At 43.0% G+C, this 26,688-nt stretch overlaps 2 protein-coding genes across 3 annotated transcripts in view; one reads left to right on the top strand and one right to left on the bottom strand.

The window, feature by feature from the left end:
* The window catches only part of HERC2 (E3 ubiquitin-protein ligase HERC2), a 42,399-nt gene that overhangs the window by 4,859 nt on the left and 10,852 nt on the right, over positions 1 to 26,688 (bottom strand). For both annotated transcript variants that reach the window (XM_022794066.2, XM_022794068.2), the window contains exons 12-32: positions 16,394 to 16,647; positions 15,764 to 15,948; positions 15,306 to 15,607; positions 14,441 to 14,913; positions 13,662 to 14,157; positions 13,381 to 13,526; positions 11,452 to 12,587; positions 10,249 to 10,736; positions 9,324 to 9,884; positions 6,287 to 8,417; positions 5,829 to 6,060; positions 5,473 to 5,650; positions 4,856 to 5,290; positions 4,151 to 4,557; positions 3,641 to 3,914; positions 3,051 to 3,371; positions 2,080 to 2,814; positions 1,726 to 1,968; positions 1,257 to 1,426; positions 724 to 1,125; positions 87 to 376 (exon numbers count right to left, since the gene is read on the bottom strand). In XM_022794066.2, coding sequence (XP_022649801.1) covers positions 87 to 376; positions 724 to 1,125; positions 1,257 to 1,426; positions 1,726 to 1,968; positions 2,080 to 2,814; positions 3,051 to 3,371; positions 3,641 to 3,914; positions 4,151 to 4,557; positions 4,856 to 5,290; positions 5,473 to 5,650; positions 5,829 to 6,060; positions 6,287 to 8,417; positions 9,324 to 9,884; positions 10,249 to 10,736; positions 11,452 to 12,587; positions 13,381 to 13,526; positions 13,662 to 14,157; positions 14,441 to 14,913; positions 15,306 to 15,607; positions 15,764 to 15,948; positions 16,394 to 16,647 — 9,859 coding nt within the window. The remainder of the gene's footprint in view (positions 1 to 86; positions 377 to 723; positions 1,126 to 1,256; positions 1,427 to 1,725; positions 1,969 to 2,079; positions 2,815 to 3,050; positions 3,372 to 3,640; positions 3,915 to 4,150; positions 4,558 to 4,855; positions 5,291 to 5,472; positions 5,651 to 5,828; positions 6,061 to 6,286; positions 8,418 to 9,323; positions 9,885 to 10,248; positions 10,737 to 11,451; positions 12,588 to 13,380; positions 13,527 to 13,661; positions 14,158 to 14,440; positions 14,914 to 15,305; positions 15,608 to 15,763; positions 15,949 to 16,393; positions 16,648 to 26,688) is intronic.
* LOC147757925 (mitochondrial glutamate carrier 1-like) overlaps positions 18,313 to 26,688 on the top strand; it is an 11,381-nt gene continuing 3,005 nt past the window's right edge. Inside the window, exons 1-2 of the mRNA XM_086981664.1 lie at positions 18,313 to 19,467; positions 22,721 to 22,820. Of these exons, the coding sequence (XP_086837790.1) occupies positions 19,382 to 19,467; positions 22,721 to 22,820 (186 nt within the window). The 5' untranslated portion in view covers positions 18,313 to 19,381. The remainder of the gene's footprint in view (positions 19,468 to 22,720; positions 22,821 to 26,688) is intronic.

Here is a 26,688-nt window from a genome sequence, read left to right as displayed (position 1 = left end):
AACTACTACAATGTAAATTGATAATCGAAGTCACAACAGCAAGTACACATGTATAAGAATAAGGGACAGGAAATGATAATGCATACCCGAAGCTGTGAGCGCCACAGAGAACTGCGAGCCGCATTCAACTTTAATGACGCCCGCATTCTGAAGTGAATCGATTTTTTGAGGCTGTTTACAGCCGTCACTTCCACCTCGGCCCAATTTCCCGTAATCGCCATCACCCCAAGACCAAACGGTTCCGTCCCGTGTAACGCAGAGGGTCTGGGCATCGCCACTCCCACAGGCCACATCAGCAACACTATGCCCTATTAAGTCCTCGACCTTCTTCGGCTTTAGCTGATCCTCAGAATCAGCATGACCCAATCGACCATACCTTTGGTCAATACAGAACACACAATTTCAAATAATCAAGCGTCTCTTGTCTATCGCTTTACTCAACCTTAACGGTTTATTTATCGTTGGCAGTAAAATGATAGTTGAGCAGCAAACTGATGCCAGAAAAATTTGTGCAGTTATAAAAAATGGGATTAGAAACGCTAAGGCAAAGGTGAAACTATACAGTTGTTTCTGCGTACAAGAAGCGTTTAAGACCGCAAATTTTCATTGAGCACAATAATCTGATCAGAAAAAATGCGAGATACGAGAGTGTCATCTTGAGAAACTATTTGAAACAAATCGTTACACGTTTTTTGACCATTGCTGTTTAGGTTACTGACCCACCTTCCTTTGCCCCAAGTGTAGAGATAGCCGGAAGCTGAAATCGCAGCTGAGTGCGCACCTCCACATGCAACCATTACAATACGTTTACCACGAAGTGCCTCGATAAGTCGCGGTTTTTCGCAGTGGGTTTTCGTGCCGTGGCCCAGCTTGCCGTCGTCGCCTTCTCCCCATGAGTAGACGTCGCTAGTATCTGTCCGAGCCAAACAATGTTTGCCCCCTGAATTGACAGCTACTTGCGTTACGACAACATGAGTCAATGGGCCATCAATGGGTGTCGGTGTTGAGACGCTTTCGGTACCTCCAACGCCGAGGCGTCCCCCCGCTCCATAGCCGGTCGCATATACTTTTCCGTCGCCTGTGAGAGCGAACAGGGTCTGTTCACCTCCTACAATCTGTACGGGTCTATGGAACAGGACCACAAAGAAATCAAACAGAGAAGTTGGGAATAGAATCTTTTTGAATAGAATTTTTATGGATGATTGCATTATCACCTAAATGAAAGATACACAGGCTACCGTTTATGCAGAACGTACCTGAGTGCTGTGAGGGCATCACAAACGGTTGCTTTCTTCACCTTGGCGCCTTCGACTCCACCCAACTGTCCACGATGGTTATGACCCCAACCGTAAATAACCCCGGAACCGCCCCACGATAGAGTCCACTCTTCCGGACAACGGTTCACCCACTGAATTAGCTGCTCGTCCTGGGTAAAAAAATATAGTAAGGTAATTTTATTATAGGATTCAATTTACAAAATTCGCGAATCGCATTTTTAGCATCGCACCCTAAACAAAGTGGTAGAAAAATAGCTAAAATCAAAGTACAACGTCTGTCAAGTTAATCTCTTAAAATATCTATTACTTCGATGAAAATCGTATAACTTGCCAAAGAATAGAGATGTTCGCTTGTTAGCGTTATCGTCGATAAAAATCTAATTATCAGTAACCTATACGAATTCGAAACAACAGCCACCGAAACACCCGTCTGACATAGATCACATACCTGCTCCTGTCGAAAAATGGTGTTACTGTCAAAGCCCAGTCTTTCCTCAAACGGCTCATCAGGGAAAAGTTCCTGAAGTTTCCTCTTGACTTCTTTAATAAAATAGGGTGGAAACTCTCTTCGATTAATTAAGGCATGTGCGATACGGCTTGTCGTACAGTAGCGTTTAAACCAGCTCCATCGGTGACCTTCCGTGGTGCAAACATGATCGAGCTCAAGATCGCATGCGAGAGCAACGAGTACCTGTCCATCCAACGAGAATGAATAATTCCCAACACGGGCCTTTAATTGTTTTTTATGTTTCGTATTGTAATTATAACCTTATATATTTCATGCTAATACCATCTTACATACCTTGAAGAACTGGGTGTGCATCAAATGTTTCCCCGACCGCACGAGCGGTTCTTCATACTCGTATTGACGCAGCAACATTTCGGGCAGATGTCTAAGCAGTGAAACGAAGGCCAATGTATCGGTCTGGCTGGCGCCCGAATCTTCCGTCGCCTCTGGAACAAGCGGTATTGTGGGACTGATGGGACTTTGTGCCATGAGTTTGAGCCGCCGACCGCCTGCTGTTGAAGTGACCAACTGGCGGAGTTTTTCAAGGATCCACATCCGCTGCGACGAGCTAAGATAGTTCAGCTGGGCACATGATGCAAATGCTGCGGCAAGCCGAAGAACGGTAGATTTACGAGCTTTTGTAAGCAATACTTGATTCGGTGAGCTTAGAAGAGATACTACAAGTCCGATCGACGGCCGCGAAATGACGGCTCGATCCGAGACGCTTTCTAGTTCATGGTAGAGTGATTTATGGTTTGACAGCATGATCGGATAGACAGTGAATTTCCAACCCCAGCCATTAACACTGCCGTCGGAGCAGAATCGCCAGCGAAGCTCGTTGCCCGGTATAACTAGTTCCCCAGCCCAATCGGACCACTCGCGACCGGAACGATTTGCTACAATTCGACCGCACCAATCTGTGATATAAAGCGGGTCGTGGCGTCGTTCCGTCGAACATTGCTGATCAAATTCAACCCGAAGCGAGTCGGCTCCGGGAATTTTAACGTTGCCCGTCAGAACCGAGTCGTCCTATAACGAAAGCAAATAAAATATGAAGTTGTGGCTTCATTGCGAAAAAAATAAATACACTTAAGTTTTTCAAGGAAAAACAAAAATCAAGTAATTCAATGAGTGATTAACAAATCAGCACAAGTTATAAGTGGTGGCAATCAAAATATATACATAGATATTTGCTAACAATGAAAAATCTTAGAAACTAGAAAGGTACTTGTTGTAAATAAAGCCAGGAATGCTACCGTCCTCACCTTATAGGGATGTGGGCTTTCTTGAACCACCGGCTGCGGGAAACAATAATTCGCCCTAAAGTCAACGCAGACGTATTCCATTTCCGTGACGCACATTTCAAGCAGCATCTCTCTCACAGTCATATTGCTGGTCGCGAGGGTCAAAAGGGCACTCGTGAGAACATCGCAGCCTTCTCGGGGATTCATCCCGTCCCCAACCCTGAATGGAGCTCTACCGCATAACGTTAACTTAAGAAGATCCACGAGTTGACGCGTCTTGTCAGCTAAATTTCGAGACACGAAGTTGTCAACTTCGGTTTGTTGCGCGTCTGTGAGTGTGTCCTGGGGAAATGCGCAAATAATGGCACAGTGAACGAGCATATGTGTGTATATTTCAAACTTAGCCGACAAGTGTAATACGCATGTTTTTAACGATAAAAAAACCTGTCATAAGCATCTGATCAAAAACGACTTCATAAGCCATTAGGTCAATTGTGTTGTCTGTATTGCAGTCGTTGAAAAACAATTGAATGATATGATTTCGACAAGTTCGCAAGTAAAAAGAAGCGTAATTTGCATCCCTGCTGTTTATGACCTTAACAGAAAAAAACCTTTTCATCAGTAGGCGAAAAGGTGGCCGCAGCCAAAACGCTAGCAGCTGATACTCGGGAGGAAAGACTCGTCGAAGATGGCAATGGTGATAGCGTTGTTGATGGTGGTTCTTCGCTGGGCTCCCGCGAAAGAATACGCTCACTGCTTTCACACCGAGATAGCGACGGCTCGCGAGACAACCCTGTGGCCGCATTCGCCCCCATACAAGATGACTGGCACGCTTGTAACGTTGTAGCCTGCGTCTGAGGCGCTAAAGACGCCAATATAATTTCCCTGAAGGCATAAGTTGGTTATCATGGTGTGAGACGATAAAAATTATACGCAGTCGAAAGTGCTAGGCTTCACATTTTTCAGGGCAAGTTCAGCGTAGTTCTGTGTTCCAAGACGCGTTACACTTCTACGTGTAAACTTAGTAACCCTGCCAGATTAACCATCGATTGCAGTCGACTCCGCTGTTGAAATAAACAAATAGAAAAACTGTGATGAACCTCTCTTAATGCGACACACACCTTGCTGTTAGAATTTGCAGAGCATGGACCGCATGCAGAAGAGCGTCGATCTTCGCCTGGGGCGAGTCAAGTGATAGAAAAATTCTGCTGAGTGATGGTCGATCTATTTGAATCTGCATTCGCGCGGACCCTTGCTTGTGAACGGAAGCCTGGGAGAGATTTTCTCCGTGCTCGCCAATGCCATAACCTAAGCCAGCATCTTGCGTGCCGGCCTGATCTTTGATAAGCAGTGTCTCCCCAAGAGGATCTTTGACAATTGGAAACAGTATTGGATCATACAGTTTCTGTGGGGAATAGTCGGCGGAGAACCAAGCCACCGAGTGCGAGGAACCGCAAGCTACTTTGGTAACCCCCTCAATACCTTTGACCAAAGCTGGCTTTCGGTTTACAGTTGTGTTTCCATTCCCCTGTGAAACAGAGCCGTGCAAAAAAGCCTCATTGGTACATAAATCATAAGTATATAATAATTTTATGTAACGTAAATTACTCATATATACACACCTGTACATATCTCATTAAAGGGAACGTTTCAACAACATAGAAATAAATTTAGTTAGCATGCTATTATGCTGTCGGTGTCTCACCTGATTGCTGCGTTCTGTTCTTAGTAGTACACACTGATTACCGACTGTTTGTGCTTGTATTCGGTTTCTTTCTAATTAGTAGTAATTCTGAAGTTTGGTGCAAACTAATCATTTTCCTTACCTGTTGTCCATGATCGTTATCACCCCAAGCGTATACTTCACCTCGATCCGTAACTGCGATACAATGTAGCGCTCCGACGGCTACCTGTACGACAACCTTGTCTACCAGTTCATCAACCAACTGAGGCCATCGCACATGCGAGTCAGACCCGTGTCCGAGTCGAAAATAATCGCCTTTACCCCACGTCCAAACGCGGCCATTCTTTGCTAGCGCCAGCGAAAACTGCGCTCCACACTCCACTTGTACAATGTGATGACCATTGAGAGTGTCGATATTATGCGGCAGCGCTGAACCGTTGCTACCTCCTCGGCCAAGTTTTCCAAAATCTCCATCTCCCCAAGAAAACACCCAACGACGTTCAGTCAGCGCGAGGGTCTGTGCGTCTCGACTTCCGCAGGCCACCTGCACGACGCGTTCGCCGGCCAGTGCGATCACCTAAATCATACGGTCAACCGTATGTATATGTATATATATATACTTGTTCAAAAGGTGCGTGGGGTCCTGAGCAGGGAGAAGAGGTCTAGGACTGTTTTATTATCGAGACCAAAGACGCCAGATTATAGTTTTGAATGACATAACTGCACCCATCGTCATTGTGCGGTACTGCACCGATGTACCTGTTTCGGTTTCATTTGCGTGACGTTATCGCCATGACCAAGACGTCCATATTCGCCACTGCCCCACGTATATAGTTCTCCACTGGACGTTACCGCTGCCGAGTGAGAGCTTCCGCAAGCGACGTCTCTGATTCGTTTGCATTTTAGTGCTTCGACTAGCTTAGGTCTGTCGTACGATCTGCGTGAGAAAACGATAGGGACAATTAACGTAAAAACTGATCCGAATGAGTATGAACGAATCATTACTAGCCTAGGAATGTAAACATTCAAATAGAACGTAATGTGACTTCAGGGGTCATTATAGGTATCTTTAAATGTATAAGAAAATGTAGAACAATAAAACGCTAGCAGCTGACATTTTGTCGCCGTGGCCTAGTTTTCCGTCGTCTCCTTCACCCCATGAGAAGATTCTTCCGTCCATGGTAAGCGCGAGCGAATGCCGTCCTCCAGAATGTACGGCCACCTTCTTGATAAAGTAGGCACTTAACTCGACAAGCGGTTTAGGTGTAGCCACGTTGTGGGAATGGCCAAGCCCCAGACGCCCATTAGTACCTTCACCACAGGCGTACACTTTGCCGTCGTGAGATACTGAAATAGAGAAATGGACAAGATAATTTTTGTGCAACGTAATCGGATTACCGCAGACATAACATGTATCGTATTTGCAATGCGACCTGGCTACAGTACATATTTACATGCACTACGTAAACAGCTCGCAGAGACACTGTTGAGAAAGCACATGTGTATACGTATGGTTTAAGGAACTATTAATACTGAGCATTCTCGTAATTAGATGGAGTTATAGTCAACTCACCAATGAAGAGGCTCTTCGAACCACCTGCAATATCCACTGGTTTAAGGGCTGAAATGACTTCGCTGTATCTCGGCTCTTTGATCTTGCTTCCTTTGAGGCCACCGAGTTGATCTTTGTCATTCAGGCCCCACACGAAGACTTTGCACTCGATATTTTCTCGTACTCCTGTTGGGCCTGCTCGCCCACTGACTGATGTTCCATTTGTTGACGTCGTAATCCCTTTGCTTTCAATGTCAGACTCGTGAGCTAGGAACGGGTAATTCGCCGCATCGTTTGTTGACTGGATGTGACGTCCGATTATTATTAATCCAAGCACCTTGCAGTCGATTGCTACAATTCGACATTGTTTGATACGAATTTCGACAAAGCGGAAGTATTTGCTTTGATCCTCAAGAAGCGTTACCCTAGTATCTGTTGGCCCGATAAGCAGATCCTGAAGCGGCTTGAGATGTTGTAACGATTGGCCGGCTGACACCACGACAAACGATGGCATGTGAGACAAGTCAACTGGGTCTACGTCCATGGCCAGTTTTTCAATAGCCACATTTTCGTTCATCTCTAGACGAATCCAATGGGGGCATTGCTCCCCAGTACTCTGCCAAGCCTTCTGATTCGTTTCAAACAGGTGGTGCGCCGTCATTGTTCCTGAGGACACGGTAAAATTTTTTATGCATTCAGTCGGCTCGTAGAATAGCTCGCCTTCACGGCTTTGCGTTTTTTTCTTGCAACTAATACGGCTGCTAAGACGACGTGCACCACACGGACTAGTGCTGACTAGCTCGATTTCTCGCATTAACCCAATCCATGAATGCTGCTCGTGGAAGTACACGGTCACCCGTTGACCTTTAATGTCGACAAGAGTACCGACACTCGCGTGCGTTACTGATCCCCACTGATAGCGAGGGTTACTTATCGATGGCCTCACTCTGACTAGATCGCCGAGCTTGATTTTTCCGGGGACACTTTCAAGTATCTCAACATTGACGTAACGGACCCAGTAGCTATAATTTCCTCTCTTCTGCCAATTCACCTTGACATTAAGATCATGCAGGCCGTCAAAGTCTAAGCTAACCACATCTCCAACGTCGCCTTCCTGGATATTTTCAAAAGCCCGGCAGCACCGCACTGCCATGCCGACCTGAATGCAGTCTTTGACATATCGAGCATAGTCATGGTCACTAAAGAACTCAAAACGTCTCCGGTACATGTTCTCAGTATTCGCTATTCCAGTAAGGGTATCGGACATGTCTATCTCCGATAGACTGCTACTTGAAGAATGTTCTTCAAATGAGCTAGAATCGCATTCCTCAACTTGGTCTGAGTAGTTCTCGAATAATTGGTCCTGATGTTCAAGTAGCCACGACACAATACTCTCCGGACTAGGACTTGTCCCGGTAAGGCCTTGCATTAAGCAGGTTGCATTATCGTTTTGTTGAACTAAGAGAGCTTTAACCGCCTGCTCAATGTTCTTTTGAGAAAAGCCCATCTCGAGTAGTTGGGGCTGATTTATACTGGCCATCAAAGCTGAGTTTGGCCTGGAATGCGCACTTCGAGTTCGTACATTGCGACTGGTTGTGGGCTCCGGCGAAGTGCTTCTTTCAATTGGATTGACAGGCGCAAACATTTGGCCTACAAGGTGCTGAATCGTGGTTAGCACTGCTGTTTCAATTTCCTGTTTGGAGAAAACAGCCCGTAAAGGCGAAGGCCTAATGGCCACACTGAAAACCCTTTCCAGAATATCTTCGCATTTGAGAGCATTCCTTAACGTTGATTGGTCATATAAAAGACAGCTGACAGATCGCAGTAAGCTATACATATATTGTATCGGGATAACAGCTTCTGGTTGTGAACCTGAAGGAATATCTGTTAACGTGATAGCGGTTCGTAGTAGTAAGCACGTCCTTCGGTAATTTCCGAAGCTTTTACCGACGAAGCTTCGTAAATTGAAAGGAGGCGGCGGTAACACTCGAAGATTGGTTAGGAGGTGAGTACTACGTTCAAACCCTGCTGTTACTCCGATTTTTCCTTTAATTCCGATTTTGCAGACCGTACCCGTGCTCACTTCTTCCTCGTCCTCGTCTGAAAATTCGACATGCTCCACCAATGATCCCAAACGCAATCGGGAGTCCACCTAGAAGGCAAAAGTACGTCTATCTCGTACTCGAAGTTAGGATGAAAAGAAACCGTAGATTCAGTTTAGCTATGCTGTCATAACATACATGCTTACGTACATCTTTTAGTAGTACAAATTATTAGTTGCTTTCTATTGGGTAAAGCCGTAGATCCTGTTCGTACACCTTTGATGACACCCAACTTCTTACTCATGAACATGCATCAAATGGCTTCTTATCTACTAATTTGCTCTCCCTTCCTGATATTTGCGTGAGCTTCGGAAACCATCACTTCAGAAAGCGGCGCTTGCGTTCATACGTTATGCCTTTAATCGCCTTTAAACAAGCCTTTAATCGAAGTTTAAAATTGTCATTATCGTTATTTTTAGGCAGATACCCTCGCTGGAGAACTTACTCTTTTTAACCTACGATTTCTCACAGTTCGCATAGACAATCATTCTGCGGATGCAATGTTCCCTGTAAATCGAGCGTATGGCAATACACACGAACCGAAACGGCAATAGTCGCGCTTATGAGGTACACGTTTTTATCGACTTCATCCAAAATCGCTGCAAATTGCCTTAAGTGCGATTGGTCATGGAGCTTGAGATATCAATTTTTTTCACACAGATGCACGTTTAACCCTGCGCTTGATAACCCCCGAAGAATTACCTCCGTGGCATAGCTCAGTGGCAGTCTGCGCCAACTTTTCCTTTATACAAATAGGAAAAATAGTGTATTCCAAAAAGCTCATCCCGGCTTTCCACCTTCTTTCAAAAAGAATGTGCAACCACAGCTCAGGTTTGAACAAATTCAATTCCAAAACATTGCGACAACATACTTGAAGAGCAAACCGTGTGCAATTACGCCGCCACTCTTAGAACTTCTTCTAGTAAATCAACTGATAAATGTAAAACTCAGCATACCTGTCCTAAGAGTCCGAATAAAGCCAGCTCAAGTTTGAAATCTTCCCCGAAAGCCATGTGATTAAATTGAGCCGAACACACGATCGCGGTCATGTTGTTAGTTAGGAAAGTTGATATCGTATCCATCCAGTCTGGCAGCACGCTAAGTTTGCGCAGCAAGGCAATACATTCTTCAGCAACACTCGAGCTGTGACTGGCCGTAAGACAAACGCGTATTTTAGGGAGAGATCCAGGGGCAGCTTTGAGCTGCAGTGTCGGGTCTCTCGCGCACGCCTCTGTCAAGCAGGTCCCAACGACTTGAAGTAGTTTCTTAACGAACCCGGTGCGCTCTTCGGCCGTACACTGCCAATGGGGCACTGCCACCTCTAGCAAACGTAATGCTTGTATTTGCGACGTAAGGCTTGTAGGCTGAAATTTGGCGACCACAGAAAGGATCAGCTTTATCCACATCGCTGTCGCGAGACTTGCGGAAAAGGCCCGATTCTCGAAGCAAGCACGCACATAGCTTAAGTTGCACCACTTGTAGCATTGCTCTTCGAACAACCAACGATTCTCGGTGATCTGTAAGATCCAGCAGAAAAATGCGATTCAGTTTTTGGAAGAAAAAAACAGTTCCTTTTCAAAGCCGTATAAAACAATCATTAAATAGCTTCAAACTTCTCTAAAATTAGCTCTTTTGGAAAAATTGGTACGCTAAGCGAAATGTTGTGAACATCTGCTAATGCCACTCACTTTACGAAATCCTTCTACAATTCGAATGACACAGGTACGATCGAAACTTCTACTGATCACTCTGTGTTTAGATAGAACAAGTTAATCCTTTTAGCCTCCTCGGGCAGAATCAGTATTTCGCTATTGAATTAGCTTAGGGCAGGTAGCATAAAGAGTATTTAGTCGGAATCATAGTTTTACAGTATACACTCACCTCTGAGATGTTTGTAAAGCCGCTTGCAATAATATTATACAGCAGCTTAGAAAGCGCCCTGATATTATGCGGAGCCAATCTCCCATGTCCATGAACGGGAAAAGCTGCGGCAGCCAATGGGAGAGCTCGCAGAAGGTTAACAGTTGATGTGTGCAGCATCGTGATGGGTCGTTGGGGTGGCTGATACGTATCTTCGTCGACCAGCGAATCGGGCTCAGACGAGGAAGGGCTGTCCGCCTGGGGACCAACCTGTCCCAGCAAAAATCTTTCCGGACCTTCGGCTAGCTTCAGGTCATACTTACCGTCCTTTCCCATGCGATACGAGTTTGTCGTCCCTGTAGCCCACTGAATACGGATCCATCCGTCATCGCCCAGTTCGCCAATAACGCGACCTTCGCCTGGGGGTATTCCATCTTGGTTGCCCCATTTCCAGTCAGGGCCTCGGCGTACCCGTGTGCCAATCTTCATCATGGCAATTAACTCCGGGCCTGCAAAAGGCAATGTAATGATAGGCCGTTTACTATTAACAAATAGTTATGCACATGCGTCGAGTATGTGTGAGTATTTCCGACTGGAAAACGTATTAGCTTCTTCCTTGTAACACTTAACTTCTTTTCTATTAAATGGAACTCTTTCGACTGAAGAAAGGCCAGTAAGTTGCTGGTATATCCACTCCTTGCTATCTAACGTAGAACGCTTCGATTACCTTCGTTTCATATTGCCTAGGATGGCCATTAGTCAGTTTCGCTACGTCAAGCAGAAGTCAACACCAATCGCGCTTTTTACAATAGCTTGCAATCGTATTGTTTTTCTCATTCCTTAAATCATCTCTCTGTTCTGCCACGTGTCGAACTATCTCTCTATTTCCCGCGCTTGGTACACGATTTTCCACATCTCTTTGATAATTCACACACAACGTTATAACTCGTAACGTCATCGTTTTCTATTTCACGTTAGCCCGCCGCCCGCTTTGGCTGTACTTTGGACTACCCAAAGACAACATCTCATCGAAAGCTTCTTGTCACTTTTTTCGTCTGAGGCCGAACTGTGTGGACACAGTGTACAGACCGGTATATCAGTTTACGTCCCCCGGTGTCGACTTCCTTGAACTATTAGTTATAAACATAAGCTAAATATAAAATAATATTTCTTACTTATACAATAATTTTAAAGGTCAACGTTAAAGGTAATAAGGTACTCTACCTGAGAGGAAGGGGGCGCCGATAGCTTTTGCCCTCTTTTTGACCGATTCTTCCATAACCGCTGACAACGACATGTTCTGGGTGACAAATGACACGTTAGGGTCCGGGCCAAGCAGACGAAGCAACGTCAGCAAATGCGCCGTGATATTTTTTGAAAGAAAGAGATCGAGGTGACGAGTCACCCCCTTGAGGAGATACGCTAAAAGACATATGAGAAGTCTACATCGGGTGAACACTGCAGGCGATGTTAGTGACCAGCCAGTTGCACTATCCAAAGAAACTAATTTGCTTGTAGCGGTTTGTCGATTTGATGGACCGTAGGCACCGTCCGCACCAATACATTCGACGAGTAGCTTGCGCAGTTCCTGAAGACACCAATCGAATAGGTTCGAACATGTTTTTCGAAGTTGTCGCCGTTGCTTGGGGTAGATAAGGGTCAGTTCTGGGCAATATTGTGTCATTGACGTCTGTGAGATCTTCAGCAAATCTTGCCAACCGCAATGAAGCGCATACTTGGTCGAAGTGAGATAGTCGTTTTTCGAAAATAGCTGTAACATTCTCTCAAGACCAGCTTGTTGTATAACTGCCACTGCATTCTGTTTAAAGTAAAGCTTTCGGAGCTGTTCGAGGTCTGTCAGCTGACCGTCGCTCTGAAGCACGAACTCTTGCACGCAGTGCATGAGGCTCCGCCAATCCAGCTCAGAAGGAGCACTTTCGAGTTCGGGACTTCGTTGAATGTTTCGTATTTTGTCAAAAGCCCAAACCCAACGAGACCTAAGAGAAGTGCATGGAGCCGCCAAAAAGGGTTCAGCCTCAAATGCTGGCCGTACCTCATACAGCAGAAAGCGGCTTCGTTCTGCAACAGGAAAACAGACCTCTTTGTATGATCCGCCAGTATCCTGGCGCGTTTTTATCAGCGACCATTTCAGCTGTTGGATGGTCTTGATAAACGTCTTCACAGCTTCGCTGAAGTCAAGAGGTACACTAACGCCCATGGCATTAATCGTTTCTCCCGTATGCTTAAGTAAAACGGCCATAAGTAGGCGCGATAACTCTTCAATTGGGTGGTTTAACGGGAGCTCTAAAGGAAGCGACAATCGTTCCTGTTTGGCGTACGTGATCCACAAACAAAGGAACCTAAAAGTAAGAAGTATTAGATATATTAGTTACAAATAGTAGCAATTTTTTCATACCTTCAGTACTTAATAAAACACGCTATCGTTGGTAGAAAGAACGTATCCTGGCCACGTATTGCAGTGGCCCAAGCACTACCTCTATATATAAAGGTAGTACCTGGCTAAATAATCGGGCGTTCAAATCAGGACAAGAGATTTAGCGGACCACTAGTTGTAACAGACTGCGTTTATCTGCTGCTCTTAATATCAAAGAACAGTCAGTTCTTTTTAGAACAAAATAAACTCCTAAAAATGACCAACAGTGTGTCGTTTTTTTAAATTTAAGCCCGCGCTCAAATGAAAAACCTCTTTTTTTCCCTTACACTGGACGGTGTATATCTCTTCTAGTTTTCACGATGTTTTTGAAGAGTCCGAAGAACACTTTCATAAAGCAAAGCAGAAAATCCTCAGTAGATTTTAGGTTTAAAAGGCTTGAAAATTAGTTTTTAGTGGACCTACTTAGGTTTTAAACACTAAAATTAAAAACTGTTTTAGGGAGGAGAATATTCATTGCTTTAATCCTAAATTGAACCTAAGCTCGTGCTCAGATGGTGATGATCATGACTGCCAAGAGTGATACTCCCAATACAGGCAAAATAATGTGTTGAAATACGGTTTTTGTATACATATAGTCTCAACAGTAAAGCAAAGAAAAACTTCTCCGTTTAAACATACCATTCTGTATATATATATATATATATTCATAGATGTATTTTTTTCTTGGGTATGTGAGATAAGAAATAAAATATACAGACCTTTCAAGTGATGGTATGGTGCCTGAATCTGAGCTCGTTGCTAAGGCATTCAGAAAAAGATCGCTGTCAAGCTGGGCGCATGCTCTTGATTGTTTTTCATCAGTAGGAGATGTAGAATTACTGGATGCACAACTTCGTACCTCTCCCTGAAAATAACCACACTGAATCTTATTACTTCGCTCTATCTACATATATACAACAAACGGTAAAAATATTACTGTTGTTTGAAAAATTTTAATCTTCAACCAAAGAACCGTAACTTAGAATTTATCGTAACTTACCTTCTCCTCTTCAAATTTCAGTTTATATAGGCCACCAAGAAACAGAGGACTCTTCAACCAATATTGAACATTAGTCTTTTCCGCTTCCGCATCGACCGAAGCAGAATTTTTTGAATTCAGAGCAAGATAATAAGCTAATGCGTATTCAGTGTCCGCCAAAGGTGAACCAAATGAGTGAACATCGCATTCGAGAACGGGATCGTTCTCGGAGTCAAGAAGCGTGCCGATCGCCATGCTTTGGAGGAGTGCCCGAGCTTCTTGAGAATGCGGACGCGCTTCGAACGCTTTACTTGCATCCTCGCCATTTAAGGCATTGATAGCTGCTTCGCCACAGGGTGGCGACAAGGCGCTGAAGGCACCCACGTCATAGACTAAACCCCGGATCACGATCCACACTGAAGTGCCTTCACGTTTCACATTCTCCAAATCAGACTTCCGGATCAGCCGCTGTGGCTGACTATTCATAGTTTGCTCCATAGCTGATGCAGCGGCGACCCTGCAATTATTAAATGGAATCGTATCGAAATCGACGAAGTTTCTTTTCAACTTAATATCTTAATATTATTTTAAAGTATTTATTATTAGACACTAGAGGCGTCGATAGATTTGATCGTCACTCGAACGAAAGATAATGAAAAATTATAGCTGAAGTCATTAGGGATTTAACCTATTCTAGGGCATTCCGATTATTTAAAAGAATACTCATAGATCAAAGCACAATATGTATTACTTAGGTATCTGTAATCCACAGTGGAACAGTTGTGCGTGCATGTATCCACCTTTCTTTAGCGCTGCAGGTGAGGGAGTTGAGGCCTGTCCAGGACAAGTTCTCAGCGTCCTCTTTAGATGCAGCCGGTGATCTTCCGTTGACGGCATCGAGCTGATCGAGAAGCGGTTCGACGAGGGTTGCCAATTCGGCGGTTACACGATGTCGGTACCGCCCGGTTTCTAATACGAGACACGAGATCACAAACTCTGGAAGGAGTGTGCCTACAATCGAGTTCGTTGAAGCGACTATCTTGTGTAGGGTATAGACGTAACGAGACACGGTCGACCCATACATTTGGCATGCTTCGAGGATCTGCTCACAATGAGTCACAAGAAGTTTTGTGTACCGCACAAGCAAAGCCATCGTTGGATGTTCCCCAGAAGCTTCGTCGCTTGAGGCATTCGTTGATTCTGGCATGTTCATCAACTCGGCAAAGAGAATGCGTTGAAACTTGAGCAAAAACTTAATAGCCACTCCTTCGAACTGCCCGGTAGAATCACAAGAAACTATTAGAATACATACATTTATATTTGATATTCTGAAATAAAAATGCGTTGTTGTTGATCTTGTAACTTATCAAACTTGAGATTACATCTAACGCAGAAACAACATGCTCGAAACGCCATCCTACCTATTTCCTACAAAAACCAAGAGCGCGCACAAAGACCAATTCATAACCCTTGAAGCTATAAGGCATAAATCTTTGTAAGCTGAAAGTGTAATATTCCAAAAAAAATCCTATTGAGAAGTTCATTAGGGCGAGGCAGTTTATTCCCTTTCAGTATTGGGCCCACACTATTAGGCCAAAATGTTCCCATATCAGCATGCGTTTGAGCCAAATAGGATTTCCTAAAACCTTGCGAGGAGGTACCCACCGCCGGGGCTTGCTGATCGACCTCCATTACGAATTGCTGTTGTTGTTCGTACAGATGTGAGGGGTCCATCTGTTGGAGCGTGCTTTGAGCAATGGATCGTAACAGTTGCCGTACGAGATAGAGAAGCGGTAACTGGGGCCGTTTATGCTGGGCTTCGGCTTGAGCGCTTTCTGTTAAATGTTCGCTGGCCACGCGGCAGTCCTGTTCTGTGAGTTCGTTCGCGCAGGCGACTTGTTCAAACTGGGCGCGGTACACGAATGATTCCAGGGCGCCATCGCACATCAAACTCTCTACAAGAAGACCTACGTGAAGATCAAGAGTATCACCGAAAAGTGAGTACTATAACGAAATAATAACACAGTAACGATGACCTAAATGACGAGGAAGACCAATCACAGTATACTCTAAATTCAAGTCATTCTGTTCCTGTTCCAAATTAAATTACCAGTTCTGTTTACCTATGAGAAAGTTCGATCTTTGAGGTAGCAAAAGAGATAACGTTCGAGCGCGTTCGTCGGCCGAAGGTAGAAGGACACGCCAACAGAACGAGAGGCAATGTGCCGCTGCTAAACGGATACTCTCGTTGCAACACGTTATTGAGCTTGCTAAGGCCAGGATCCGTTGTTTCAAGGCCGAGAGGACCCTATTCAATTTAAATGTGCATCGTGCAAAAGGAAAAAAGACGTTAGGTAAAATTTGAGTACATCTTGTGGGTCAGCTAAAGAAGACATGTTTCTTAAAGGCTCGAAAAGCTACAATTTTCGTGTATTAGTTAAGTAGATAAGCCGCTGCGACTAGTACACGAACATTTATATAAACAGTGAACGACAGTTAGCTCTGTCTGTTAATTAGCTACATTACTCTACTCTAGAACTCAGTCAAGAGTGGGCGGTGACAGTAACGTAGTTGTATCTGTGATTGAAACACCGAAAAAAAAACCCGGAAAGCAGGACTTTTTGATATTATATTGAAGGAAAAAGGTTGTGGGCTCGCACATATGCGTGGTCAAACAAACGAAAAAGGCGGCAGTTACCTCATCATCTCTGACAATGACAGCAAGTTTCGGCTAGACAAGCGGACTTACGTACTTGCTATGTCCGGGTTCGAGTCCTTGCACATGTACTTTATGGATGTGCATAGTGTGCAATTGCAGTGTCACTAGATGTAAGGCAGCGACACACATCGACTCTTTTTCCTGACCCAATGGAGCGTCCGCTTCTTCGGTGCCATTACATATCGCTAAAATTCGTTCAAGATGCTCAGCCGAAGCAAGTGATAAATCCAATACGAATGGAAGCATTTTTGGCTCACTCGGAGTGCTTGCCTCGCTCCACATAATCATCTGAAAAAAAACATTTTTACACGGTTCATCAGCTGAATTGACAAATTATTATAAAAGCAAGTCTTATTTATTGTAAATTAATTAAAAATTTTAGACATAGAAATTTTTGCACTGTTGTCGAATTTGTTAGTATTATCGAATTTAATATGGGCCAGGTAAATGCTTTGTAATCATAAAACCATATGAAAAGTGTATGTGATCGTATAAATAAACCTATCCCTCCTCGGTATTCAGGGAGCTTCATAACAGTGATTCAGTAAAATGGAAAAAAAGTCGCAGAAATTTTAAAAAGCTAAAGCATCATCTCCTATTGGTGATTTGTACGCAATTATTGATTACCCGTGTTATTATCATGAAATTTTTCGGTAGTTTTTTAAAAAATTAATCAATTGTTCCATGTCCTGAGACTTCAGAATAGCTAATTTTTACACTGCCTTTAGAAAAACAATGATATGTACGTATACGAGTTAGTGAAATATTCACATACGGACCTCGCCAACCACAAACTTGTCCCATATTGACAAGATCTCACCTTGTCAGTGTAGGATTTTATTATTTCAAATCAATGCAATGTCGGTCCTATGAATTCGTCATTTTGACAATTGCTGTGAATAAATCAATAACTCAAAGGTGTTATACTATTTCGAACTGGCGTTCGTAGACGCGTTCCTCACAAGTTGCGCGCAAACATTCTGGCTTTACAGCTTTATCTGTTTGGTATCTACTATCAACGATCTCTAGGGAATCTAATCTAACAGACGGTAGGATCTAGAATACGGTGATCGAGATTCCATAGCTATGGCGCTACATAATCGCTTATTCCATACTACGATTGATCGATAACGAGAAGAGAGATCGTCACCATTTTCATCGTAACGCAATAAGAGCATTTTTAAGGTAGCAATTCTCAAGTGAAATAGCAGCGGTTGATATCTGTGTTTGCCCTGCAAGTCAAACGCTTATGAGCTTGTATTTTGAAAGCGTTCGCGTATGTCCAGTCATGTTTGAAAACAGGGAAATTTAAGACCAACTATCATACATCAATAAAATTAGAACTATCTGTGACGAAAATGGTTCGCGGTTCTCTCCTCCCCGAAATGACAAAGCTCAGTAATTATCTTCCCTATGTATCTCGCTCCTTGTTTCCATCTTTAAAGTCAAACTATCTATTTATCTGTTCCGCACTGCCATCATAGTGATGTATTACTACTATTTATAAACAAAATGTTTATTATTAGTCGTTGATGGCGCGTAATGGTAGCCGAGAGTATTTAGCCGATGCGAATGTTTCTAAATAGTTTTTATCACAAGCATTCAGGCCTTCCGATGACATAATGCTTATAATAATAGTCATGCCTATGTCACTTACTAATCAACAAAAAGAATGTTAATCATCGATGACGCTGATTCTATTGTCACATTACATGTAAAGCCCCTCGGCTACCGTCGTATTTATACAGCCGATTTCCCGTACAACATGCCGTTGTCACTTGTTCCCTTACCCCAAGTAACCTGATGATCTGTCTCTACGCCCGCCCACTATGCGTACCGGTACAACGATCATTTTTTGCCGACTGCACCTTTCCCCTTGCGAGTGTACTCCAGCCTGTTTTTAAACATAGTTGTAGCGCTAACTTTCGCATTTAGTTGCTCCGTTCGACCAATATTGTCACTAGCACACAACACGGCTAAGTATAAATGGGAGATCCTTCTTTCCCTTTCCAGGACCACCTCAGCCGACCGTCCTCCTTCTCTTCGACCCTCTCCACTCGCGCCCTCAGCCTTGCTGATTGTCTGCGCCTACCCACTGGCTAGTCGGGCAGACAATCAGAGAGAGATCCAAACACAGCTACGCATGCAGTCAGAGCAGACAGCGCGATATAGACCCGGTGTGTCTGCCTGATTTGCTGCGGTCGCGTCGTCGCTAGAAGTGGTACTAATAGCAGCCGCCGCCGCCGCCGCCGCCGCCGCCGCAGCAACGTCACTTCTCGTCTGCAGTGCGGGATGTTAGTGGCAATGCTGACCGTCGTCGGGCCCACTCTGTTATCATCGAACTAAGCGTTCTGTGTACAGTGGCAAGAAACAGGACGGCTAGACAGGCAGGCTGAGAGGCAATTGGTCTGACATGATTACTCGCTGGCTCAACGATCATTCAATTCGTTGTACAACACGGTGGTTTCCAATTAATCAGAGATCGTGATCAATATGGTTCCGATGTTAACTGACGAGTCAGGTCAAACGAAGAAGCGAGCCTGCACGATAGATACGAAGTACGAAACCACGTCTGCCATATAGCGAAAAGTGAATTACCACCGTACCCTAATAGTGGCTTAGTCGGTTCCATTTAAAAAGAACATCTTCAGGCAAACGGCACGTTCAGCTCGTGTGATCGTTGTTTCGGAAGATTCAACACTCCGTGTGTACACGCGCGAGCGTGTCTGTGTATATTTGAGTCTCCCGCAACTGTGTAGCTTATGTAATTTGCCAATGTTTCGCCCATATAAAAAAGGTGTCCGAGAGAAGTGTTGATTTTAGTGCGTTCTCCGCTGACTATAAATTACCTAAAAAAAAAAAACAGGCATTTGCACCGAGAGATCGGTAATCGTCAGTCGTGTAAATAAAGCACAAGATTAAATAAGTACACATTTATTAGATTTGAAGACAAATAATTAACAATTAAAACCTTTCCGTGAAATAGCAAGAAAGGAACAAAGAGACGACACATTTTAACGAGATGACCCCTTCAACGCCAGCTACGTCACGTGCTATTGCCTCTGCTGCCGTGGCTGCACCATCTGCATCTACGAAGGACAGATTCCCGTAAGTTGTCAATCAGACATTTTTGTTAGCCCCACAATTTAGCATCATTACATTTGTCACAAACGAAATGAAGGGCGGCACAAAAATCACGTCCTTGCCTATTCGACATAATATTATGCATTCTATACGATTTTCACATCTACCGCTACCATTCATAAGTACTAACCGGCAGCGGACCTTGTTTCCTTCTACAACTAATGAATAGGCTCTAGTAAAGACAACGTTGTCTTCCTAGAACACCACGACGACAACATAGCAAAGTAAATAAGGCCTGCTTCGTTCGACTCGAATAAAGCCTGTGTTCCGCATGAATACACCAAATATAAACAACCTGGCACCATTTTACCGCTGTTACGCGGTCGCATTCGGTAAAAGCCACCTCTAAAACTTCGTCGGCTACACAAGATGCCTTAATTTTATATCTATCGACTTGTCTCTGTTCATAAATCTCGCGCCAAACTACAGACCGAGCTTAGGCAGAACTCAGTAGAACTGTCGACCCATCGACCTCATTCAATAGTCATTCATAGTGCAGTAAGTGTAGCAGAATCCAGTCAACGAAGGCAGGTACAAAAGCCTACTAAATCTCCTACAGAGCCGTCAGCAGGCGCTGTCCTAATAGGGAAATATCCTTTTTCGCAGTGCGGCACCGCTCCTCTTAGCTAGCCGCGTGCTAGTGCCACTACTATATTGCCCTACTAGGCCGGTATCGAGACTTCCTTAACAGAAGTCGATTTGCTCGTCGCCTCGCATCGTGATCTCGGGCTGTTGGTGCAACTCTCGACAAAAACGAGGGCGGATCCTACCGCTTTAACGATGAAATGATATTACGTACCTTTGATGTTCTATATATATTTTACTAATGAGAATAACTAGACCAACCGATTGATAACTAATCATTGAGTCTTACAGAACTTTGTGTTGAAATATATATCGACTGACATCTGCTAGCATTGAAATAAAGGCATCAGCTAAGATACTGTTAGTTTTAATGAAAACCTGGACAATTTACAAGTATCACCCCTGTATGACTCGAGAATTTCTAGGGACCAAGTTAATAACAGTTTGCTTGTGAATTGCAAACGCGATTAGTACTTGGCGGCTGACGGCTTCATAGCTTCTCGCAATGAGAATGTTTATAGCAGTCGCACATACGGGAGCATCGTGACCTTTATTTCGCCCATCCACAACGACATATCTACTATGGGATGCATAGGAGCAAGCTACTAAAGGCTCTACACTGGGCCTTCATGAGAAATGCGATACAATATAGACCTTTGTTTACCCATTTATCCCTACGGCACTTTGGGTGCGCAGGTTGCGTCGGCGACAGGTCAGTTAAACTGCTTCGTGAAATTGTACAGGAATTTTTAGAGCATAGAGGCCATGATTAGAGAGGGAAGCAGTGCCCTTGTTGTGGACGGATATAGAAAGCAGTTTTACGAGTGTGGCTATGTGGGATCAGAGCTTACGTATCGTAGCGACGGCAGTCTCTTCAGGTTTATTGTAATGTCGAATTTATAAAAACAAACAAATTGTATTCCAATTTTTTTTGTAATTCTTACAAAGCGGCGCAATGTCTATCCAAAACCTGTTGTGCGAAACACACGTCTATCTTATCGGTATGACTCCGAAACAGTTCCATTGATCCCTCTAGATAAAACGGACTAGGGAAATCCAACGAAACAATAAGAAATGAAAAAGTTACGGGCATTTTCAATATTAAAAAAGAAATCGTCCATTGTAAGCAACTAAAACTAAGAACGCGCATATAAACAAGTTGTAAATAAAATGGCACACGTTGACGTGCGCCATTTTAAATTGACATTATTTAGACGTACACACTTTGCAAGTAGCTGCCATATGCCCTGTAGTTTCGAGGAATATATATAAAGCACTAACGTTAATGAGGAACGTGGTCAGCTTGTTAAGTTTGATGATACCATTAGATGGGTGAGCTCATCCCGAAAAAAATTCCGCTCTAAGGACCATTCTCTTGAAAGTAGTTTTTGCTTTTGGAGCTCTGGAGATTTCAGCAGAATTTGGTACATTATGAACGCTGCATTTTAAGTAAAATAGGCCATTATTATCGTTATTATCTTATCCTGCTATTCGGTTTCAACAGGTGAAAGGAATCACATGTTTTTATTTATTCTCTTCGAGGACTTCTATTTGGTATAAGTCAAACGACAAACAAGGAGGGCAAAGAATCAGTCATTTTTCGTTCTTTGTTCAATCCCCCCTTAGTCTCACTTAGACTATTTATATTTCCCATATTCTTAAATAGGCTCCCGTCAGAAAGTAGCATATACGACTGTGTTAAAGGACTTCCAGTTGACCTTTAGCGTATAATGAGTGTAATCGGTTGCATCACGTTTGACCGACGAGACCTTTAACATAGTTCACGTGGTACTACTAGAATTTGAGATCACATAATTACATGGTTAGAGTACAATTAATATGCCACGCAATGGGCTTTTTAGTCTATACGGAAGCCATATTAAATATATGTCATGGACTTCCTTCCTCAATAATGATAAATTTTCAAAAACATAATTCAAATTCTAGCATCTCTCGCGCATCAATAACAGCAGTATAGTTTGGCGGTTTTGTCGCATCGTTTATAATGCCCCCAACTGCTATAGTTGTTGCCCTTCAAGCTTCAATAAGCTAAATCATGAACTATTTTTTGACCGTCGCCAGATCAATTCGGTGTTTGACAGTTTCATAACGTAGCCTAAACAAGGAGACGATGGTAGCGTAAGACAGATGATACCATATCGCCTTGCGTGAGATTTCAAGGAAAGACACCTCTTTACGACTATCTTAAACTACGGCTTTGTTCCGACCACAAACACCGACCAACCAATTTCTACGTACTTATGAACAATAACACTGAATATCGGTTCATGACGGGAGGGACGTATCTATACAATAATAGGTAGACTGATTTGACCCAGTCCAGAATACTAATAATTATGGGGCTGCGAGTTATCTTGATTCATTTTGAAAGTACTTGACTCATTCTGCTGTAGAAGTATCCTGTTGCGACATATTAAACTATTCTGATTCCTGGTACTATGAATAAAGACCCACTACTGACTATCTTTTTTATAGCATGTCTGTGTGGTAAAAGCATAGGAAGCATCATCGTTAGTGGTCAACGGAGGTATTTTAGCATTGTGCAAATGTTCCTTGTTCATTTATATGAGACGATCGAACTAAATCAATTCATATGATGATGCTGTTACAGATTGTTGCCAAAAATTGTCAACGGAGGTATCGCAGGAATTATCGGTGTTACCTGTGTGTTTCCCATTGACCTCGTGAAGACGCGCCTACAGAATCAACAGGTAGAACGAGTAGCGCTTCGTGTTCTCAATCGATGGGTTGAGTTAGTCACCACAGTAGAGCCTAACTGCAAAGCGAAGATGTCCTTCGCAGTTGTCCGCTTTTTTAAAGATATGCATTTATAAATCTTTTCGTATAATTATCTTCGCACTTTTATTTTACAATTTTTGATTATTGAATGATATAAGCCTACACAAACCTCTACCCCATATTTTTGCGTTCAGCATCGCTGTTTTGAAAAAATTTAATTACGAAAGTTCCCGAAACAATGCAGGCTGCCTTGCAATTCTGTAAGTACAGTATACAGTTTCGTAGTCGCCTGCACGGGTGGCATACTGATCTGGCCAGAGCCGCAAGCAAAACATTTTTAGTTAACGATATCAATTCAATATTTTTGGCTGCACCGAGTCCCGCCGCGAACAGGCTCCGAATTTGTGTGTTGGAAAAAACAAACGGCCACAATAAAAGAAAAACGATACGAAACTTATATACACATGAAGCTACCACAAAATTTGTCGGGTATAGATTGAATCTTGTTCTCTACCAAGCCTATTTTATAATTTTTCAACAGGTTATTATTGTTATTTTAATTCGTCTGCATAGCCATTAGCCTATCGCGTTGTGAATAAGAGGTTATACATGATCCTTCCGTATCGCACCGATAAGCGTAGTCGACGGCACGACCTCGCTTAGCGCTATACTGGCCGAATATATAGAGTCTACTTTGGAGACTGACCATTCTGTCTCTCTTCCACGCAAGTCACTAAATAAAAACTGAATAAGACCTGATCTGCCACAAATGTCGGGTCGGAATGGATGGAACTTATTCCGCATCTTTTTGTGAGCAGTTTGTTCTCTAGCAGCAAAATCATACCTACTGCTATAGGACCTTCGGGGATGTGGCATAGCGTGGAGAAATGTGCTAAAGTGAATTCCCTTTTGCACCATTTGCAAAAACAGATATTTATGTCGAACAGAACTTAACCGGAGATAGATCAGCGATTTGTCACAGTTGATTTCGCTAACCGAATATTCCTTCACAACTGGGTACGCGAAAGACATATGAAAGATGGCCTTTAGAGATTATACAAGATCAGATTAGACCTAAACTCGGGTTTTGCGTGCGAGTCGTTATAGGAGATGACACGCAGATACTGTGTAAAACTTGCGCAGCCTTTTACAACGGAAACGAATTGGCTTGTTACTTCTTCCGAACTCAATAACCGCCTTATGTTTGACGCCTGTTTCAATAAGCAACGTAAGGCTGCATTGAATTCTCATAGCTATAGGCATAGTTCGAACACACAGGTTATCTACATGAGCCACTAGGGACGAGGACTCTACGGAGTCTATGAGCTTCATTGATGCTTTATGGGCGTTTTTCAAGTTAAAATGTTCAACATATGACCTTATAGAATTAGCGAACGATATTTTATGTTGTAAGCCCAAAGACGAGTGGATTACGTATGGAGTAATTCTGAACGTGCGACAAGAGAAGAGAAAGAAATATTCCCGAACTTACTCAAGTTTAAGCGCTTTTTTGTCAGCAATTTTACAGCAGCAGTTATGATCGGTATTGTCCCAAGAAGCCTAGGCAAAGACCTACATTTACAAGTTGAATTCTTAGAAAACAAACGCATGTCGATATTGCTTTGACAAGGAATGTTTTCAATTTCGATTCATTAATCAGTTAAGTGCTACGCTAAGTTCTTGCAAAGTTAACTAATTACTCGTATTTGAGATCATACTCTGCATGGGCATCGCATCATATGTTGCTTATTTAATACATTACTCAGCATTCGAAATAAAAATTAGCGACATCCCATATCTCTCAGGCGCAAGCTATTAACCCAGCCACCATTGACTTTTCGACCCCACGATATATGACCGCGCATATACCGCTACTTTACTAATCATCAGTAGTTGGTCGTATATCTGACTGGAGACACGAAGCAGGACGGAGTGTGCTCCATTACTCCTCTGTTGGCTGCTTTGCCCTTACCTCGTCGTTATCGCAATGACACATTATAATACAGTAAGATGATCTAACCTCTAGCACTGACTAACATGCAGTGATGATCCTTTTATCGTTGTCGTCGTTCGGCCTCGTTGTACTCTCCACCTTCTGATCGCTTACGCGGACCATACATCTAATAATAAAGAGTATTCCGGTCAGGTTTTGTAGTACACTCGTTGGAAACGTAGAACGTCGGGCATATGAAGGGCGCAGGGAGATCAAGCTCGGAACAGACAAAAAACAGGGACTGATCTCCATATTGATGAAGAAATTCAATTTGTGTGATGGCTTAAATGACGGTTGCCATTGTAAAAATGGCGGATTGAATTGGGATAAAGGTTATTAAAGCGACTCGTAAACACCTAAAGTACTATTGTTCTTTTTTTAGCAACACGCGACAAGTTTTATAGCTACTAATGAACACCAGACAGGAAGCGATAGGGCGGAAGCCGATAATAAACATGGAAGTGTTTACTGCCCTGCAACTGGACAGATGAGGGAAATTATCACTAGAAGTATAATGTGAATTTAATTTGAGCTTATCAACCTAACTGCTGGGTGTGTCTGAGGCGTCTCGGCCTTGATAATGGTAATAATGATAATGTCATACCCTAAGATGATACGTTATAGCGGTTCTAATTCTAAAGTAAAACAACAGTAAGTGAACCCTCCCAGCCCCTCCTCAACTTTAATACATTATAATAATATTATTTTTTTTATGTTGTTAGGACGATAATAGTCTCCATAAAAGCGGGTGTAGTTGATTGTAATACTTAAAAGAAGATGTCATGTGTCGATCATGACTGGTAAGAAAGTGCATAATGTGTTGATTTTCCAATGTTAAGACATACAGTCCACTTTGGGTAAGAAAAAGTAAATTTTATTAACTTAACTCACGTGCGCTATCTACCTTGGAGTAATTCATTTTTTCGGCACAATTCAAGCGTAGCGCTTTATAAATTTTCTCATATTATTTAGATATAGTTGCACAGAGTTCAATTGCAAAAAAGGACGAACGCCTTAATAAGTTTATAATAATAAAACGTTTTCGTCTTGAATGTACGAACCTAATGTTCTTTGCGGTATATCCCGCTGGCTCAAAGGGTACTACTGTACCACTTGTTCTCACAGACGCCAATTAAATCTAGCCACCTTAGCGTTTCTACAAGTATTCGAAGTCGCTTACTTGGGACAATTGCAATTATTAATTGCGTTATTTTTAGTTGAGTAGTTAACGCCGTATCCATGTTTTTGTGAAATGCTTATAGAAACCCTACAGTATGAGGGTAAAGCTATCTTAAAAGCGGCGACTATTTACATTTTTCGATTAGCAAGTTATTTGAAGAAGAAAAGCCCTTTATTTATGCTCATGATCATAAAATATGAATTCATCATATTCTTAATAAAAATAATTTTGCAAGTGTGTACCGTGATAAGACGTTACTTACGTAATCTATGATCCTAGTGTACACATTGTATACGCATCAACTAACTTACAGGATCTGGCTCAAAAAAGACACAAAGATAGACGAAGATCAAAGATCCATGCCTCTTAAACTCAAAGATCTAAGCCGGTTCCCACAAAGTACGTGACCGCTGTTTGTGTATGGATATTTCTGTCGTATCTATATATATATGTGTGGTCGTGTTGAGTATGCGACTCAACACTCTGATCCCAGTCCCCGTCAACGTTCAGTCTACGGTGCCGTTAATTTATCCGTGGGTCGCGCTCAGATTTATTCCGAATCGACTCGATTATTAGACGGGTATTGCGCGTCCAAGTGATGGTTCTACATTCGCCGTTGATATGAATTATGCTACTCAGCTGTGATTACTACGGCGGCGTGTATGTG

Source organism: Varroa destructor, unplaced genomic scaffold (assembly GCF_002443255.2).
Source record: "Varroa destructor unplaced genomic scaffold, Vdes_3.0 BEIS01000002.1, whole genome shotgun sequence".
In the NCBI taxonomy this organism is placed as follows: Eukaryota; Metazoa; Arthropoda; class Arachnida; order Mesostigmata; family Varroidae; genus Varroa; species Varroa destructor.
The sequence above is the reverse complement of the archived record's forward strand: the minus strand, read 5'-3'. Positions and strand labels throughout refer to the sequence as shown.